The sequence below is a fragment of the Panthera uncia genome (assembly GCF_023721935.1).
Source record: "Panthera uncia isolate 11264 chromosome C1 unlocalized genomic scaffold, Puncia_PCG_1.0 HiC_scaffold_3, whole genome shotgun sequence".
NCBI classification, from domain to species: domain Eukaryota; kingdom Metazoa; phylum Chordata; class Mammalia; order Carnivora; family Felidae; genus Panthera; species Panthera uncia.
Window position 1 is genome coordinate 60807461 of NW_026057584.1, and position 20046 is coordinate 60827506.

The window sequence follows — 20046 nt, forward strand, 5'->3', positions numbered from 1 at the left end:
GCTTTTGTAGAGTAAAGGAAAAGAAAGCATTTGACTCTGAAGTTTTGATCCAAGATGACTAACTGAAAGTTATTAATTAGTTCCACACTATACAATATGTGGCCACTAGCCAGATGTGGTTATTGAGCACTTGAAACCTAATTAGTCTCAAGTGATATGTGCTGTAACATTTTGAAGACTTAGTATGGGCTCTCTCAGCCTTAGTGCCATCTTTTTGGAAACTTCTGCACCATGAGGAGGAAAAAGCAAATGTTCAGGCTGAAGTGTAAAAGAAGATGAGGTAGAGGTCCAAAGAAACCACTAGCTTGTGAACCCATGGAAGCCACAGGAGCAGAAATAAGGAAAGACAGAGGCGGGGATGCTGTTACAAATTGTTGAACTGCATACCAACTTTCTAGAACTTGATTCAATGGGTCTAGAATGTCCATCACCATCTGATCACAAGGACCACCTTTGAGCGACCCACCTTGTTTATTATACCAAAACAGTTCCTTTTGGTCCTTTGCCGTGGACCCGAGACTTTCAGAAATAATTCTGTTTTCATTTGTGGCTGAATGTAACATGTGTACAATAAATCATCTCTTCTGCTGTCTTAGCTGAAGAAAAAAAACAGTACAGGGGTACCTGCGTGTCTCAGTCAGTTAAGCATCTGAGTCATGATTTTGGCTCAGGTCATGATCTCACAGTTTGTGAGTTCAAGCCCCACATCGGGCTCTGCACTGATAGTGTGGAGCTTGGGCCTCTCTCTCTCTCTCTCTCTCTCTCTGTCTCTGCCCCTCCCCTGCTCATGTACACTTTCTCTCAAAATAAATAAATAAACATTAAAATAAAAGAAAGTGCAAAAAGAAGAGGTAAAATATATCATTAAAAATTTTTTATACTGAACCACATGTTAAGATGATATTGTTTTGGATATATTGAATTAAATAAAATATATTAAAATTAATTTCATTTCTTTTAGCTTTTTTTAAAGTTTGTTTATCTTGAGAGCGTATGCATGCACATGTGTGTGAGTAGGGGGTGGGGAGGGCAGAAGGGGGGAGGAGAGAGAATCCCAAGCAGGCTCCGTGCTGTCAGCACAGAGCCCAACATGGGACTTGATCCCATGAAACATGAGATCACAACCTGAGCCAAAATTAAGAGTCAGACACTTAACTACTAAACCACCCAGGCATCCCTCTTTTAGCTTTTTTAAAAATGGCTACTAGAAAATCTTAAATTACATCTATGATTGACATTATATTTTTTTTGCACAGTTGCTGAATTAAACTACTTTGCCTGCCATTACCAGTATGGACAGTTAGAGTAGGCTGTGAGATCATTGCAATTAAACCTCCACAGGAACTTCTGGTCCTAGGCAAGATCTTCGTTTACCAAGTTTTTATTCTTCATTAGAGTCTCGTGATTTAGCGGTCTATGTTCTCTTCTTCTATCTGCTACCACCAGCTCTTTTGTCCAAGGTTCCTGCCTACCCATTTATGTTCTGTTTTGTCATAGACTCTCAGGGAAGCAAGGTTCCTCTGGGTCAATGCCTCTCAAGCATTGTGGGCTAGTACAAGAATCCCTTGGGGAGTTATTATTTCACTAGGTCTAGAGGTATGGCCCAGGAATTTGTAATTTGAAAAAGCTCTTTTAGTAATTCTGTTGAGCAGCCAGGTTTAGGAATCTTTGATCCAGTCCAGTGGTTTTCAAACTTTTCTTTAGCAGTGGAATTTTTTTTCCAGGTGAAGTCTTATCATGGAATCCCAATATTTAAGCGGTAAAAACAAACCTGGTCTTAGTGAAGCATGTAGAGGCCTGAGGCACCAACAGCTCCACCTCCCTTTTCCTCTCCCACTGTGCCTCCCTCACTGTAGAAGCCTCATGGCCTCTTAGGGTTCTGTTAATTGAAGTTCGAAAAACCTTTATCTAGTCTCGACAGCTGTCCTTCTCCACAGCATACTCCCTAAAAGGTTGTGCAGCCCATGCCAGGATACTTGTAGTGAACTCTCTCCAAAGGTGGATTCGTACTGTAATAATAAAAATAATTTCCTCCAAAGAAAGAGGAAAGTAAAAGTAGTTGCTTCCTATCATCTCCTCATGTACCTGTTTTGCCGTGGTTGCTTTTTTGTTTGTTTTTTGGGTTTTGGTTTTTGTTTGTTTTTATTGTTTGTTTTTGTTTTTGTTTTTTGCTTAAAGAGAAGATTTGTAAATTAAACTGAAAACCAGAAGACTGGTTTACTTTCCCCTTCCTTCAAGTCCAAGTTCTGTCCAAAAGTTCTGACTTCCTTATTTCCTCCTTTGTAGTTAAGAATGTTTCCTCTCTTGCCGAACTTTGATTTTTAAAAGATGTTTTTAGAAAACTACTGTACCTGTCAGTTCTTTCTCAGAGACGTAAAATTGTCTACAGTTTATTTTTCTGTTTAGCCTCTAATTTAGTTAGTAAGTACTATTTACTCTATATGTGACCCACTTTTTACAAATATTTTTTGAGGAAAAAATAAATATACCCCTTTTTATTCAGTTTCTGATATCCTGAGAAAGAATTGCCCTCCAGCCCATTTCACTAAGAAGCCTGAGTTCTCCAGATAAAGAAGATGGAATGAATCTGAAAAACAAAGTATTCTTCCTTCAACAAAATGAATAAAAAGTAATAAAAGCAAGCAAAACTACCAATAGCAACCAGAAAAGTCCATAAACATGGCAAATTAGTGATCAAGTAAAGAAACTGTAGATTCATATGTGGCTCAGAGTGGTTCCTGACCTCACCTTCATCTCTCAGAAGCAGTACCAGGAAAAGAAGATCAGCTGGCAGATCATTACTAATACTCATTAGCAGCCCAGTAAAGGTTGAAAAAGAACTCTTGAAAATAAATGGTTTTGCCTATGGCAGCAGAATTTAAGGTCTCAGCAGAGCAGGGAAAATCCTGAGGCTCACCATTTTCTGGGGTTCCATGCTGAATTGGGAGAACTATCCCAAGCCCAAGTGAAACCCTTTTAGGAATAGGACACATCTTAACTAGATGAGTGAAACCTAGCATAGGACTTAATGAAAGGAAAGGGAAGGGAAGGGGAAAGGAAGGGAGAAAGAAAAAGAGAGAGAGAGAGGAGGCATGGGGAGGGGAGGGAAGAGAAAACGGATTTCACACCCTCATAAAGGCTGTCCACTACCCAGTGGAGTTTCCTCCATCTCGCTCAATTCTAAGACCCTCAAAATATAGGAAAGTGGATACAATCTATAACGCTGAGCCTTCAAACTGGGAATTTACAGAGAAAGATAAAGAGGTCTCTGAGTAAGGTTGGGCGTCAAGAGAATTTATCCGCAGAAAAACAGAAAGGAAAGACAGAAAGAGGGAGAAAGAACATAGCATGCATTATTGATTCGTTTGCATTTTCCAGTATTTAAAGGAAGTCACAATATGTATTCTGTTTTTTGCCTGGCTTCTTTCACTAAGCATAATTACTTTGAGATTTATCCATGTTGTTGCATGCATCAATAATTCGCTCATTTTCGTTGTAGATAAAAGACTCATGAGAGCTTTTTACAAGCTCTCAAAATTCAGTAAACAAAGCTCATAATAAGAATATATAAAAAGCTCCCAAAATTCAACAAGAGCCCAATAAAAATGAGCAAAATATTTGAACAGATACTCCATCAAAGAACAGATACTCCACTCACAGATTAAAAAAAAGAAGATACATGGATAATAAGCACATGAAAAGATGATCAGCATCATTAGTCATTAGGAAAGTGAAAATTAAAGTTAACAATGAGGGGCATATGGCTGGCTCAGTCAGTAGAGCATGTGATTTTTGAGCTTCCCATCATGAGTTTGAGCCCCATGTTGGATGTAGAGATTACTTTAAAAATAAATAAATAAATAATAAAAAGCTTTCAAAAAAAAAAAAGCTAAAGATACAATGAGATACTACTACAAACTTATTAGAATAACTAAAATTCAAAATCCTGTACTGAATATTAGAGAGGATGTAGAGGAACTGGAACTTTCATATACTACTGGTGGGAATATAAAATGGTATAACCACTTTGGAAAACAGCTTAGCAGTTTCTTAAAAAACTAAACATAAACCTGTAATATGATTCAGCCATTCAATTCCTAGATATTTACCCAAGAGAAAAGAATGCATATGTCCGTACAAATACTTATACATGATTATTCATAGCAGCTTTATTTGTAGTAGCCAAATTTGGAAACAACCCAAATGTCCATGAGTAAGTAAATGGACAAATTGTGTATTATATATATATATATATAATGGAATACTACTCAGTAATAAAAAGGAATGAGATATTGATAAACATAACAATATGGATGAATTTCAAAATAATTATGCTGAGTGAAAGAAGCTAAAAATGAAGACTATATATTGTATTCTTAGTGCTACACCAGAAAATGCAAACTAATATATAGAGACAGACAGTAGATCAGTGGTTGTCAGTGGAATTGGGGGTGGTGATGAGAAGGGGAGGGCTGGAAAACAGGAATTTTAAAGGCACACAAGGAAACTTTTGAAGGTGATGGACATATTCATTGTCTTGACTGTGGTGATTGTTTCCTGAGTGCCAACATATGTCGGAACTTCTCAAATTGTACACTTTAAATATGTGCAGTTTACCATATGTCATTTATACTTCAATAAACCCATTAAAATATAGTTATATCCATACATTGGAAAATAATGTAGTAGTTAATAAAAGTAAGAGAGATCTGGGGTGCCTGGGTGGCTCAGTCAGTTAAGCATCCGACTCTTGTCATCGGCTCAGGTCTTAATCCCACGGTCATGAGTTCAAGTCCCACACTGGGCTCTACACTGGGCATAAAACCTACTTAAAGAAAAGAGAGATCTACGTATGTTGATATTAAGAGATATCAACAACAAAAAGAGCAAGTTGCAGAAAAGTATCGCAGGTCTCATTTTAGTAAGGAATTCTTGTGCATGTGCTATATGTGTATATATATCTTTGTTTTTATATACACAGAGAAAAGTCTGGAAATGTCTACATCATACTGTTTATCTCAGGAATGGGCATGAGGATGAGAGGTAGAGATTAAACTTTACATTTTATATGCATTAGTTACTGTTGCAATTTTAAAAGAATGCCCTCCATACACCTATTCCCATCTTACTTTCTACCTGATAAATTCTTTATTCTTTAAAGCTGATTAGAATTCATCTTATTAAAATTTTGAGTTCTACCAAATCTTCTTCATCTTTATGTCTCCAATTCACATTTCAGTGGTTGAAAGATACAGGTTCTCAATAAATGTCTAATGATGGAAGTGGGTATTAGTTTCTTCCAGCAGCTGTGACCTCTATTTAATGGAATAGAAAATACGCAGAATATGCAGAAGTGGGAAGGCATCACTTCTTTCTGTGTGTCTTTTGTAAGTCATTCATTCCTAAGGAAGAAACAGATTTACTAATAAAAATAATCAACGGAAATACTTAACTATAGCCAAAAAGACAAGTGGGCAGCCAGGAGTCATAAGTATAAGTTAGTGTCAATAGTAGAAAAGATTTAATTAAAATTAGTTAAATTATTAGCTGATATACCTGTAATAATTGTATTTCATCCATCTGAGGCTCACATTTGTTTCACTGATTAACATCTCTGAAATCATGATATTTCTTACAACTGATGACATCTTATAATTATAATTGGAATGTTTTTTTTCCTTTCTTACCGGTACAGAAAATAACTGTCTTAGATTTGACGAATTAGGATAATTATAATTCCGAAGTAGTTAATCTTAATTATATATTGTTTTGAGAATTATTGCTCTTATTTTACTAATACACAAACTGAGAGACACAGAAAATTTAAATGACTTTTCACTACCATATATCAAAGTTAACATATAGAACACATAGAATACTTGTTACATTGTTAAAAAATCATTAAGGTTTTTGCTCTACAGATAAATGGGCAGTAGACATAGAGAGTTGGTCCAGGAGGAAGTCCATGTGAGCATATGAGGAAATACACAAGAGTAAAAGAAATACAAAATTAAACAATAAGGTACCTTTTTATATCTATTAAAATAGTATCAAAAAAGAAAAGGAGAGAGAAATTTAAGATAACACTCAATTCTGGTTAGCATTGTAAGTTAATATAATGTGTTTAATTATCTTTCTTTTTTTATTTGTGTCATTTGTTCTTTTATTTCCTCTACTAGCTTTTTGGCTATACATCTTTACATTATTTTTTAGATACTATTCTAGAAAATAGTTTCAAACATTTTCATCTCAGAACCTCTTTAGACTCTAATCTTTTGAGGACACTAAAAGAACTTTTATTCATGTGAATTATATCTAGTGATGTTTTCCATGTTAGAAATTAAAACTGAGCCATTAAAAATATTTAATTCATTTTGAAACAACAACAATCCATTACATGTTATATAAATTACATATTTTAATGAAAATATCTATTTGTTCCCCCAAAAGAACGGCATTATTTTAAATGTTTGGAAGTCTCTTTAATGTCTGGTTTAATGGAAAAAGCTAGATTCTCATATCTGCTTCTTCATTCCATCTGTTGTGATATGTTGTTTCAGTTGAATTATATGAAGAGAATTTGGCCACACACAGATATGTGCTAGTAAAAGAGAGGAGTTTTCACATAGCATTTAAAAATAATTGTAGGTATTTTTCCTGATATTATACTAAATCTCAGCAATGGTAGTTTCTTAGTTACAATACAGAATATGAAACCATATTAGTTATAATTCATTGATACACTTTACACTTTGGATATTTTATTTCTTCATCATTTTATAACATTATGCGTGGATAATTTTGAGTAGTTTGATTCTCTGTTTTATGTAAATCTTTCAAATGTTGACACATTTCATTATACAACATTTAAGAATTGCTTTTGTAATATCACCACTTTCTCATCAGTAAAATCTCGAAGTATTGATTGGAAAGCTATCAAATTCATGGGTGGACACAACTTTTGCAAAATCCTAATTTTTGTTTTAAAACACAAAATTTATCTTTGGCAGCAAATATTATCATTTCTTTTCCTTAACGTGGAAGCACATTTCATTTACTTTTAAGATATGTCAGATACCCAAGTCTGAATAACTAAGTTTGTCTATAGTGGCATTTTCAACTAAAAATAGGATTCCCTGAAAACAAAAAAGCAGATAATTCAGTTCACAACATAAACAACCATACAAATTCTTTTCTATAAGTCAGTCGTACTTCACAATGCAGAAATGCTTTATGTATGCCTCCCATTTTGTCACATGGAATATTAAACATATGTATACCCAAGGGTCAATATTTTATAAAATAGTTTTTATTGCTTTATCAGACACATTCTCCAGTGAATTCTGTTTTTTAGAACAAAACCTGGTGAATTCTTTACCACCCACTGGATGGTGGTGTAGAATCAACAACTACTAGCACATTTTGGTACCACTGTCTTGTTTCATATTAGGGCAGCTGCACTTTTACCTACCATTGTTTTTTATACTATCAGTGTAAACATCAATCAGTGAAAAAGGCAAATAGCAGTATTATATAGTTTTGACTTAGTGAACCACCTGACACGGTGGGCAACACTTTGATAACTATAGTCCTAGAGATTACAGTGTTACTGTCATTATCTTAAGGTGCTTCCTTGACTTGATACAGTTTACTTAGAATTAATATTGTACCACATAATATAAAATGTTAAAAAGATTACAGTAATATGATTCTACTTATGTATTCAACTTGTGTTATATTGTTGCTGTTTGGTTTACCTCTGTATGTTATAAGCTCTATGATTCATTGTTATTTTGCTACATACGGTTAGTAATTTTGTTAAGAAATTAACACAAAGTATAAAAAAATTGTCTTAGAGTTACCCACATATTTATCACTTCTCATCTCTATATTCTACTCTGTGGCTCTGTGTCTCTATCTAGTACCATTTTCCTTGAGCCTGAAGAACTTTAACATTTCTTATATTATAGATTCTGCTAGTAACAAATTCTCTTAAATTTTGTTTATCTGAAAATGTTTTTATTTTTAAATTTTGAAAGATATTTTCACTGCATATAGAATTCTAGGTTGACAGAGATTTTTCTTTCAGTACTTTAAAGATGTTCATTTGTGTTCTGGCCTCCATTGTTTCCAATGAGAAGTCAGCTGTTTGCAGTGCTTTTCCCCTCTCTATAATTTTTTTAAAGATTTCTTTTTACCTTTGTTTTTTAGAATTTTTCTGTGTATTTAACATGCCTGGGGTTTGCTTTGCTTCCTGGATTTACTATTGGTTACTATTTGTTTGTTTGTTTTTAATCAAATTTGGAAAAACTTTAGACAGTATTTCTTCAGTTTTTTTTCCTATTCACTCTGTCTCTTCTATTACTGGGACTTCAACTTGTGTGTTTCTTAGACCCAATTTGTATTATACCATAGATTATGAAGACTTGCACCTTTTTTTTCCCAATTTTTTCCCTCTGTTCTCAGTTTGAATAATTTCCATATCTGTAAATCTTTAAGTTCACTGACCTTTTCTTCCTGTAGTGTCCATTAGCTGTTAAGCCTAGCCAGTGAATTTTTCATTTCAGATATTGTATATGGGTTAAGGTCAAGCATTTCCCTTTAATAGTTTCCCTTTCTTTGCTGAGGTATCCCCATCTATTCATCAATTCAGTCCATCTTTTCCTCTAAACCTTTGAACCTTTTTTAAAAGCTATTTTAAATTCTTGTGTACTAATTCTGACATTTTGAGTTTTCTTAGTCAGTATTTATTGGCTGCCTTTTCTCTTGATTAGGGATCACGTTTTCCTGATTGTTCAAATGCAAATAGTTTTGATTGTGTAGTGGACATTGCGGATGATATCTTTTATGGAATCTGGATTATTTCTTTTTTTTTTTTTTAATTTTTTTTTTTTAACGTGTATTTATTTTTGAGACAGAGAGAGACAGAGCATGAACAGGGGAGGGGCAGAGAGAGAGGGAGACACAGAATCTGAAACAGGCTCCAGGCTCTGAGCTGTTAGCACAGAGCCCGACGCGGGGCTCGAACTCACGGACCGTGAGATCATGACCTGAGCCGAAGTCGGACGCTTAACCGACCAAGCCACCCAGGCGCCCCTGGATTATTTCTAACTTTAAAGGTGTTGGATTTTTTTTCTGGCAAGTGGTTGAATTACTGCCAAATCTCTCTGGTCAAATAAGATTTAACTTTAAAAAATTGTTTTTTAATATTTAATTATTTTTGAAGGAGAGAAAGAGAGAGAGAGAGAGAGAAACAGAGCATGAGCGGGGGAGGGGCAGAGAGAGAGAGAGACACAGAATCCGAAGCAGGCTCCAGGCTCTGAGCCATCAGCATAGAGCTGATCTGGGGCTTGAACCCACGAACTGTGAGATCATGACCTGAACCGAAGTCAGACACTTAACTGACTGAGCCACCCAGGCACCCCAGGTGAGATTTAATTTTAAGTGTTGTTAGGGTGAGACTGTTTTGATATTGTCCTGAATCCAGTTTGGGTCTTATTCCTATCGCATGGCATTTCTAGGGTCTTAACTGAATAATGAAGGTGTTCAGAGTGGTCTTTCCACTCTGGCTTAGCCAAAATTCCAATAACTCTGAGTACTGCACTGCCTATGCCCAGTCAGGTTTTTTTTTTTTTTTCTCTGCCTTCACCTCCAGAATCCATCGGGACCTGTGGAGTCTGTCCTGTTAGTGAATAGCCAGAACTAATTAAACACTAGGAGAACTCTCTTGCAGATTTCAGGAGCCTACCCTTCTGTCCAGCCTTCTCTTCATTATTCTGCTGCACAAAGTTGCACCACCTCAGGAACTCTGAACCCTGATCTCTGCCTTCTCAGCTTACAAAAGTGCCACTTAGTAAGACAGCCACTCTCTGATGGGCTGTACCTCTGTACTATAGTCTAGAACATGACCTAGACAGAAGGCCAGGGTGAATGTGGGGACTGACCTTTTGTGTTTCTCTTCTCTTAGGGATCACAGTCTTGCACTGTCTGAGGTGTAATACAGTGCCTAAAAACAATTCCTTCATATATTTTATCCAGTTTTATCATTGTTTATGGTAGAAGGGTAAGCCCATTACTACGTACTCTGTCATGGCCAAAATTACAAGTCCTATTCAGCAATTTTCAGTCATAATTATGAAGATTTTTTTAGCTTTATAGAAAAATGTTTGTGTATATGTATATATACAAATACAGGAAGGGAACTTAAGAACTATTAATCTGTTAGGATATTTAAATGAAAGGAAAGACTTTTTCTCTTTAAAATTTTCTATTATTATTATAATGATAACTGTAATACATATGATTTTGTCATGGAATTAAGGATTATTAATATAATTTTAAGCTGAAACTAATACCCTCCATTTCTTCCTTTTTACCTAAGAATATTTTATTTTTAATTCACCAGTCACCTAGTAAATTTGTTAAATTTGTCTTTAAATTTTGTCTTATGATGAGGCTTTTATATACCAACAAGTAACAGAGACAGAAAAGCATTCTATTCATATAGCTTATACTGGGTACTTTAGTTTATATCTGATTATTAAAAATTATAATAGTGGCACCACATTCAGCAGAATTTTCAATAGGCAGGATCCCCAAAAATGTTAGTACCCAAGCTAAATTATTGAGGTCTTTGTATGTGTGTGTGTGTGTCTGTGTTTAACTTTTCCAAACCAAATACACAATTATTTAGACTGTTAACTGCAATCAACTTAAAGCTGAAGCAAGGAATCATCATTTGATTCCACTTTATATATAGAAGGAATAAGAAGTATGGACATATGCACATTCATGAACTGAGGTCATAAGACTTATGACTACTACAAAATTATAAGACAAATTCTACCAGCCATATTGTAAAAATTTATTACTCAAAAATTCTTTTATTTTTGATATTTCTTTTTTTTAATGTTTTTAATGTTTATTTATAGCTGAAGGAGAGAGAGACAGTGCATGAGTGGGGAGGGGCAGAGAGAGAGGGAGACACAGAATCCAAAGCAGGCTCTATCCGCACAGAGCCCAACGCGGGGCTTGAACTCACAAACCCATGAGATCATGACCTGAGCCAAAGTCAGATGCCCAACCAACTGAGCCACCCAGGTGCCCCTATTTTTGAGATTTCTTTTTCTCAAATTCAACTTCCCAGGAAAAATGTTAAGTGTATTTTGTATTTTCTGCTTAATTCTCTCTCTCTTTTTTTTTTAAGTTTGTTTATTTTTGGGAGAGAGACACAGAGAGAGGGAGAGCACACAAGCAGGGCAAAGAAAGAGGGAGATGAATCTCAAGCAGGTTCTGCACTGTCAGTGCAGAGCCTGACGTGGGGCAAGATCGTGACCTGAGCCACTATCAGTAGTTGGACGCTTAACCAACTGAGCCATCCAGGCGCCCCAAGGAAATTTTAAAACAGTAATCTCAGTTCTCTTATTTGAACACAATTATTTTTATTCATCCAATATCTTTATAACTTTATTTAGTTCTGATTATAATACATATACAATTTTGGGATCTGCTGTTTTAACCTCATGTGTCATAAATACTTTTCCATGTTGCTATGTAAACTTTATATTTATAATTTTAAATATCTGCATAATATTCCTTTAAGTTACCATATTTTTTTTTCATTACCCTATCACTGAGATTATTTCCAATTTTTTGGTATTATATTTGGTATTCTAGTGAATATCATTTTATAGGTATTTCTCTGTTCTTTTTTTTTTTTTTTTTTTACATTTTTTTTTTTTAATTTTTTATTTTTGGGACAGAGAGAGACAGAGCATGAACGGGGGAGGGGCAGAGAGAGAGGGAGACACAGAATCGGAAACAGGCTCCAGGCTCCGAGCCATCAGCCCAGAGCCTGACGCGGGGCTCGAACTCACGGACCGCGAGATCGTGACCTGGCTGAAGTCGGACGCTTAACCGACTGCGCCACCCAGGCGCCCCGGTATTTCTCTGTTCTTTTGAGTTACTTTATTACAATAAATTCCCAGAAGCGCAATTCATAGGTCAAACAGTATGGAACACTTTTTTCCTTTGTTGTTAATGATGGTGGTTGTAATACCTGACTATTTTCAGCTTGTTTGTTATTTGTCTCTATGCTTAAATTCTATCGTAATTGTATTTATTACTTACAAACCTGAATGATTCTTATTGCCGTCTGTTGGGTTTTAGTATATGTGAATCAGACTCTTCTAATATAAAGAAATGCCATAAAGCAGCAGGTCTGGAGGAAGTTCTCATAAATACAGTAGAAATATCTTATAGGTTTCTGTGGGGATTTGGTAACTGTACAGTGGAAAATGTGTTCTGCCGGGGCTTAGGGTATAATATTCCCCTCACTTAGCAGTTAAGAAAATGAAGCAACATAAAGAACAGTGTAAGGAAGTTAGAGCAATTTAAGAAATAACTAAATCTATTAAATACTCAGGAAGAAGCAAGTTAAACTAACAGTTTAAAACAAATGCTTAAAGCTAAAACTAAAGACTCTCATTGTCTCAGAGCTTGATTTTTGTTACAGGGAAATGGATTGTTCTATTTTCTTTCTTACATGCTGTAGAAATTCATAGATGAGAAGCTTGTACCCAGCCTTAGTAATCCTATTTTTTCAATAAATGACCTGTTGCCTTTAATATCATAACTATCATTTAATAATGCTCTATATGGATTTATATATACAGAATATAAAGTATAATTGCCAGTTCCAAGTTATGTATGTGATTGCTCACATAAGTTAAGTCAAAACAAAAATCTGTTCTAATTTCATTCATTGAAGCAAGTGAACAAAGCTGCTGAATGATTATTTGGGCTGTGAATGACTGGGTTTTATTTGAAACGACAGTGGTTAAATTTTCATCTTTGGAACTCTGATTTTTTTTGCATTATCATTTACTTTTCTTGAGAATTTCAGTATACCAGTTTTGATCCTGCTTAAAGGAAAGCAGTTTCTCACCTTCCAGTGGTGTATTTATAGCCAGGTCACTGGAATATACCTTCTCATATCTGATTGCATAAACATGACTTAAAATAGGACCAAGCTTATCATTCCACCCCAAGTAACTCCTTATTCTGTCTTGGTTACCCCTACTTGATTAATATTCAGTTTTGAGACCTTAGAATCATTCTTGACTCTGTTGTTCTTCTCCTCCCTGCAGCTAGTTAACCTCTAGGTCACAGCTACAGGTTTTGTCGGTGTCTCTCCCTCTGCTCTGCCTTTCTGTTTGTTGCCACCGCCTTAGTCCCGGGACTTATTCCTAGACCACTGAACAGACTTCTCACTGGTCTCCCTTCCACCTCCCCACGTCATTTTCTCTTGTACACTACTAAACTGTTCACACTTAAGATCCTCTGAAATCTGACCATGACCCAGCTGCCAACTTCATCTGCTGTTACCCAAGAGAACCAATCAAAATGGATTTTTTTATTGTTTCCTGTATATACTGTCCATATTCCCAGCTTCATAATGACATGAATAATTGCCCCACCTCCTTTCCCTCTAACCTGGGCCCAAACTCCCCTCCCTCTCAAGCCTTCCTATTTGCCCCAGCTAGCATTAATTGGCTATATTTGCATACAGTAGATGCTAACCAAGTAGACTACCTTGTATTCTCATTTACTTCTGTTAATCTGCCTGCTTCAGGAGAATATAAACCCCATTATGGCCAAAGATAAGTCTTAAATCTCTCAGTATCCCCCACTGTCTTGGTAGACATTAATAGACTACTTACTTGCCAAGAGGATGGACTTGGATTTGAATTCTGGTTCTGTCACTTAATGGCTATCTTACCTTGATTAAGTTACTAAATTTCTCTTTCCTCTTATGAGAAATGAGCATGATTATAACCCCTTCATAGGGTTTTTGAAAGAATTAAGTAAGACATATATGTATGTAATGTGCTTACTAGCACAATGCTTAGCACATAATAAATAATAGTGGCTTATCAGTATAATAATTATGACCAGGCTAAGTGCTCAGTTAATGTTTATCAGCCACCATTATGATGCATGTCAAAATGTTGATATTTTGCCCCTTTATAATCAATGAGATAGCTACAAATATCATATGATATTAATGTTAATTTTTCTAACAATTGTCAATAAGCTACATGGAACTTGAATTTTAGATATGTAGTTTCTTTGTTGTTTAGAAAAACGGTTTATTCCTGAAAATGACATCACTCATTCATAGTCTTACCAATTGCGAAAAAGGCATTGCAAACTTTGTAAAAACCAAACAAAAAAACAAAAACAAAAAAAACAAAAAAACAAACAAAAAACTCACCTTTTGTGTATAAAGATGTTGCTTCTATTCCATGAAAACATTTTAGCAGTGGAAAATATCTTCTCGTATAGGAAGTATAAATTCTGAAACTGAAAATACTTATAGAAAGCGCAAGATCTTGAAAAGCTGACCTTCATATACTATGTGAATTATTCTATCATTTAAATGTAAAAGAATCCATTTACAGAAATTAAGGCAACTAATAAGAAAAGTATAAAATTACTTAAAAGACTGAAGGTAACTGCAAAATATTTTAAAACTTATATCTCTTTGACAGTGAAGTATTAGAATACAATTATTATAAAAGAGATTTTAAAACTGTTAAAGAATGCCATATTCATAAACAAAAGGGCAAATAAATTTAACCTTAGAGTAAAATAGAGTAAACCATACTAGTACTCAAATAATCATGCACCATAGGGCTCCTGGGACATTACTTCGCAGTCATTTCCAAAAGGTGGCTGGGGCTTGCAACACAGCCAGATTTAAACAGAAGAGCTATAGGAGTTCCAGGATTGTACCAGCACTATCAGAAGAAACATCTGACACAAAATATATTCATTCAACACAGAATTAGTTTGTATGATTTGTCTTTGACTCTGCTAGAATGAAAGATGTATCCTTTGTCACTCTTTTTCTGATTTCAATTATAAAGCAGGTTTTACAATCTTTTCATTTTTTGGTAGGGATCACATGCAGTGGTCAAAAGAAGAAGAAGCAGCAGCCAGAAAAAGAGTAGAGGAAAACTCAGCTGTGCGAGTCCTTCTGGAAGAACAAGGTCGGCAACTACATGTAGTAGCTTCTGGAGCCTGGTTTTTCTCTTTGACCTTCCGCTGATTCAGTTCACATGTTAGTCTGTTTTCCTCCTGTGTCATTACTTTGGAGAGTTCTTAGCTTTTACCTACGCCAATCCACTTGTTCCATTTGGGAGAATTCCATTATTCTAGTGTAGTGGGACAAAGTCAGTGAAATAAATCATGTATTGACTCTTTACTTGCTTTTTTGGTAATCATAGTATTACATTTTTCTGAGAGATACACACAAGGAAATTTTGAAATTTCCCTCTTGCTATGCATCTTTTATTTATTTAGTTGTTTTTGTTGTTTATTTATTTATTTTGAGAGAGAGACAGAGCTCACAAGCTAGGGAGGGGCAGAGAGAGAGGGAGAGAGAGAATCCCAAGCAGGCTCCATGCTGTCGGTGCAGAGCCAGACCCAGGGCTTGATCTCATGAACCGTAAGATCATGACCTGAGCCAAAATCAAGAGCCAGATGCTTAACTGACTGTGCTACCCAGGTGCCTCACTATGCATCTTTTAGTATGCTGTTGTGCATTTTACTGGCCAGGAATATTTAATAAATTCAGAAACTTTGAGCAAAAAAGGTAAAGTCATATTAAAATGTTGTGACCTTTTAGGCTAAACATCAAGGTACTTTTCTTGGAGGCCTTTTGATATTCAGAGTTTAATTGAGGTAAGACCTTGCCAACCTTCGAATCTGGCTTCTAAAAAAATTGGCTAGTGCTACTATTACAAAAACAGAAAATAATAAGCATTGGTAAGGATGTGGAGAAATGGAACCCTTATGCACTGTGGAATTGGTGAAATTGTAAAATGGTGCCACCTCTATGGAAAACAGTATAGAAGTTCTTTAGAAAGTTAAAAATGGAAGTACCATATGACCTAGCAATCCCACCTCTAGATATATAGCCAAAAATTAAAAACAGGGTTTTGAAGGTATATTCACACATCCATGTTCATAGCAACACTAGTCACAATAGGCAAATGGTAGAAGCAATCCACATGTCCCTCGACGGATAAATGGATAAACAAAATGTGGTATACACACAAGAGGATATTACTCAGCCTCGGAAAGGAAGAAAATCCCATCACATGCTACAACATGGATGAACCTTGAGAATATTATGCTAAGTGAAATAAGTCAGTCACAAAAAAGGCAAATACTATATAATTCCACTTATATGAGATACCTTAAGTAGTCAAATTCATAGAAACAAAAAGTAGAATGGTGGCTACCAGGGGCTGGGGGGAGGAGGAAACACAGAGTTGTTGTTTTAAAACATACAGAGTTTCAGATTTGCAAGATAAAAAATTTCTGGACCTCTGTTTCACAACAAAGTGAATATACTTAACACTACTGGACTGTACACTAAAAAATTGTTAAGATGATAAATTTTATGTGATGTGTCTTTTACCACATTTTTTTTTAAAGCACACTAGAAAAAACTTGGTCTGTGTCATTCTCACTTCATAGCTAGGAACCCATATACAATTTGACCAACCCATATACACTTTGACCAACCCATGTACTCTCGAGAAGACTTTCTACCTTGTTTTTCCTAAAGTGATTTCTCCTTTAAAACAGGTTCGTTCTTTCTTTAAAAAAAAAAAAAAAAAAAAAAAAAAAAGGTGTTTGAAGTACCAAATACATAGAGAAATTTTCACAACTCTTAAATGAATTGTCCCAAAGCTCATTGAATTTCCCCAATATCCACGTCAAGAAACAGATTATTACCATTAACCCCAAAACCTCCTCATTTTCTGAACGAATAACAATACTTTTCCAACCCCTCCGACTCCACAAAGAGCAACCACTATTCTGGCTTCTAATACCCTAGATTAATTTTGCCAGAACAGCTTGGTTTTGGTCATGATGATTTCTCAATCATTCTTGTAGCAGTATCAGAGTACCTGATAGATGGAGCAAGTGTCAGCAGACTATGGCCAGGGGCAAATCCAGTCTACTGCCGGTTTTTATAAATAAAGTTTTATTGGAACACAGACATAATCATTTATTTACATATTGTCTATGGCTGCTTTTGAGCTATATATACAGAGTTGAATAGTTGTAATAGAGACTGTACATAGCCCACAAAGACTACTTACTGTCCGACCCTTTACAGAAAAGTTTGCCAACTCCTGAGATAGAATTTGGTTTCCAGATCAATCCTATGTTCTGAAACCCCCCAGGGAAAGATGTTTTAATTCCTCTGTGCAAGCCAAACATAGTGAAAATCACTAATCTCACCAATAGTCAACTATTATTCTAGTGACTTTAGTATACAATTGTAGCTAAGGTTTGAAAACTGAGCTAATGAGACAGCTTTTAACCAGTGAAGGGGGCATTTCTTCCGTATCTTATTCTCTGCCACCATTAATGACTTACTTTATCCTCTGGCACTGTTTGGTACTCCTTAGAGCTAGTTCTCCTTCCTTATCTTAAGCATGAATATGTCCTGGAGGGTGGGCAGGATAGAAGAGCACCTGATCCACGATGGAACCATTCTATTTTTATGAGCTCCAGCCATGCAGTCCCAGAGTGGGATGTAGCCAGGGAGTGTTGGGGCTGGATTTGAGGGTGCATACCAGTGGCAGTTCTGCTTACAAATCAGCCAACATTGCATTCCTTTGCAGGAACTCTGTCACACTGTTTCTGAGGAAGTATAATTTTGCTTCTTTGCCAGCAGCTGCACAGACATATTTTCCACATTACTCAAGCTTCTGCTAGTGGCCACCTGGATGTGACAGAGAGAGTCAAGCCTAAACAGAATTAAAAGTTATCAGTCATCTTAATTCGTTTCCAGGAAGTTAAAAATTATCTACAGTATATTTCCTGATATGAAAAACCAAGAATTTTTTTCATGCTCTCTTGAATATTTGTTTAGGACATAAATAGATGAGCAGTGCTGATAATGTTCCCTTAAAGTGCTCTGTACTGAGGCTGCCTATTTTGGCCTATTTACGTTAACAATGAACTTGAGTGAAGCTAATGAGAAGGTTATTTTAGGGCTTGGAAACCGCAGTAAAGGAAAATGACAGTTCCCACAGAACCATAGTGTGACTGAAATAGAAAGGTGGTGACTGGCCTCTCTCTACAGAAGCAGGAAAAGCAGGCTGGAGAGGACTGATGATACTGCTTTGAAGCATTTGGTTTGCTTATTAGCACATACAGTCTCTTTCTGAGCAAGTTTTCTGGCTGCTGTGGAGACCCAGAACTAAAGACTCCATTTTAAAATGACTCAAAATGGGGAGCCTGGGGAGCTCGTTCGGTTAAGCCTCTGACTCTTGATTTTGGCTCAGGTCATGATCTCATAGTTCATGGGTTCAAACCCCGTGCTGGGCTCCATGCTGACATCACAGAGCCTGCTTGGGTTTCTCTCTCTCCTTCTCTCTCTCTGCCCCTCCCCCACTCATGCTGTCTCTGTCTCTCTCAAAATAAATAAACTTAAAATTTTGTTTTAAGTAATAAAAGTAAAATGAAATAAAATGACTCAAAGTGATTGAGGTTTCCCCACCCTGGAATAGAACATGGTGCGGTGGACTGCATACATGTCAGGGAATTGCCACAAGGAGGGGACCACACAGGGAGAGTGGCCATTTATGCCATTTAAGTAAGATTGCATAGAGCAGCAATTGAGGCTGCTGTGGGGATGGCAAAGAAAGAGAACTTCTGTTCTGAGGAGCTATGTTCAGTGACAAGACATTACAGTGAGACTAAATACCTTCTCAGCCACCCAGCCAGTCTCTGCCAGGAATCAGCCAGGTCTCTGCCAGGTCCTGCTAGCCTGCGGAAGTCCGGGGGGAAGCTTCTAATTTGATATCTAGCGTCTCTGATGAATACAGGTCAAGGTGAATGGATCCATTTAAAAGCTCTGCTCGTAAACTTTGTAAAAACCCAAAGGAGGCTCTGACCCGGTTCTTATTCTGGTGCTTCTGTTAACCACCATCCCTCCTTTTCCAGGAGAGCCCTAAGTCTCTGAAAGAGCCTGTTTTCTCCCATCACAGAGGATTCCATTGGCAGATCATTATATAGCATAAGGACTATTTATTGATCTTATCTCACTTATTTTAATGTCCCTGGGAGGAAATACTGGTTGTTCTGCCATGCTGACCTACTCTCTAGCACACTTCTTTTGGTCTTGTGTGTGTCACTCCCTCCTGTCACTCCCATTTCTCATTTCTCACCTATTGTCTCAGATGTTGTGAGAACTGAAGTCAGGAAACACCCTCACAGTTCTGAAAATAGGAACTTAAGCATCACAAATAGTGTAGTTTTTTGCTGAGAGATGGTTGACATTTCATGTCTGTGATTAAAGTGTATAACCTCCAAGCTCTCATTAGCAATATTTCTTCCACTTAGGTGCCCAGATTAATAGTTTTAATTCCACGTTTCCTTTTGGTAATTTATTTTAAATATTACAATAGTTCATATTTCTTTTAAAAGCAGATTAATTCAGAGAAATAAGAAAAACACATTTGGCAGTTTTTTTTTAATTTTTTTTTTTTCAACGTTTTTTATTTATTTTTGGGACAGAGAGAGACAGAACATGAACGGGGGAGGGGCAGAGAGAGAGGGAGACACAGAATCGGAAACAGGCTCCAGGCTCCGAGCCATCAGCCCAGAGCCTGACGCGGGGCTCGAACTCACAGACCGCGAGATCGTGACCTGGCTGAAGTCGGACGCCCAACAGACTGCGCCACCCAGGCGCCCCACATTTGGCAGTTTTTGAGTTAACATGTTTATATTTTATAATTTCCTAAAAACATCTCCAGTGTGTTATATCTTAGCTGATCATTTAGCAAATGTAATGGGCTTTTAAAACTTAATAACGAAAGCAGCTGCTATTTTTACTTTAAAATATACTTTCAAATAACTACCTAAGGTGAGTTATCTATGTTAAGCAAAATAGTAAAAGAATAACTTTATCACTTGTGAATACCTTTACCACTTGAAAGTGTCCTGTGTGAAAAA

At 36.2% G+C, this 20046-nt stretch overlaps 1 protein-coding gene across 5 annotated transcripts in view; it reads left to right on the forward strand.

Annotated features, from left to right (window-relative positions):
* The window catches only part of METTL8 (methyltransferase 8, methylcytidine), a 98944-nt gene that overhangs the window by 42871 nt on the left and 36027 nt on the right, over nucleotides 1-20046 (forward strand). For 4 of the 5 annotated variants that reach the window (XR_007454364.1, XR_007454365.1, XM_049615544.1 and 1 more), the window contains exon 3: nucleotides 14962-15053. Coding sequence is in view for 3 of the 5 variants with exons in the window: in XM_049615544.1 (XP_049471501.1) it covers nucleotides 14962-15053 (92 nt within the window). In the remaining 2 variants the exon portion in view is untranslated. Of the gene's footprint in view, nucleotides 1-5488; nucleotides 6023-14961; nucleotides 15054-20046 lie in introns of those variants that run through there. The other variant, XM_049615543.1, reaches the window with a different exon arrangement.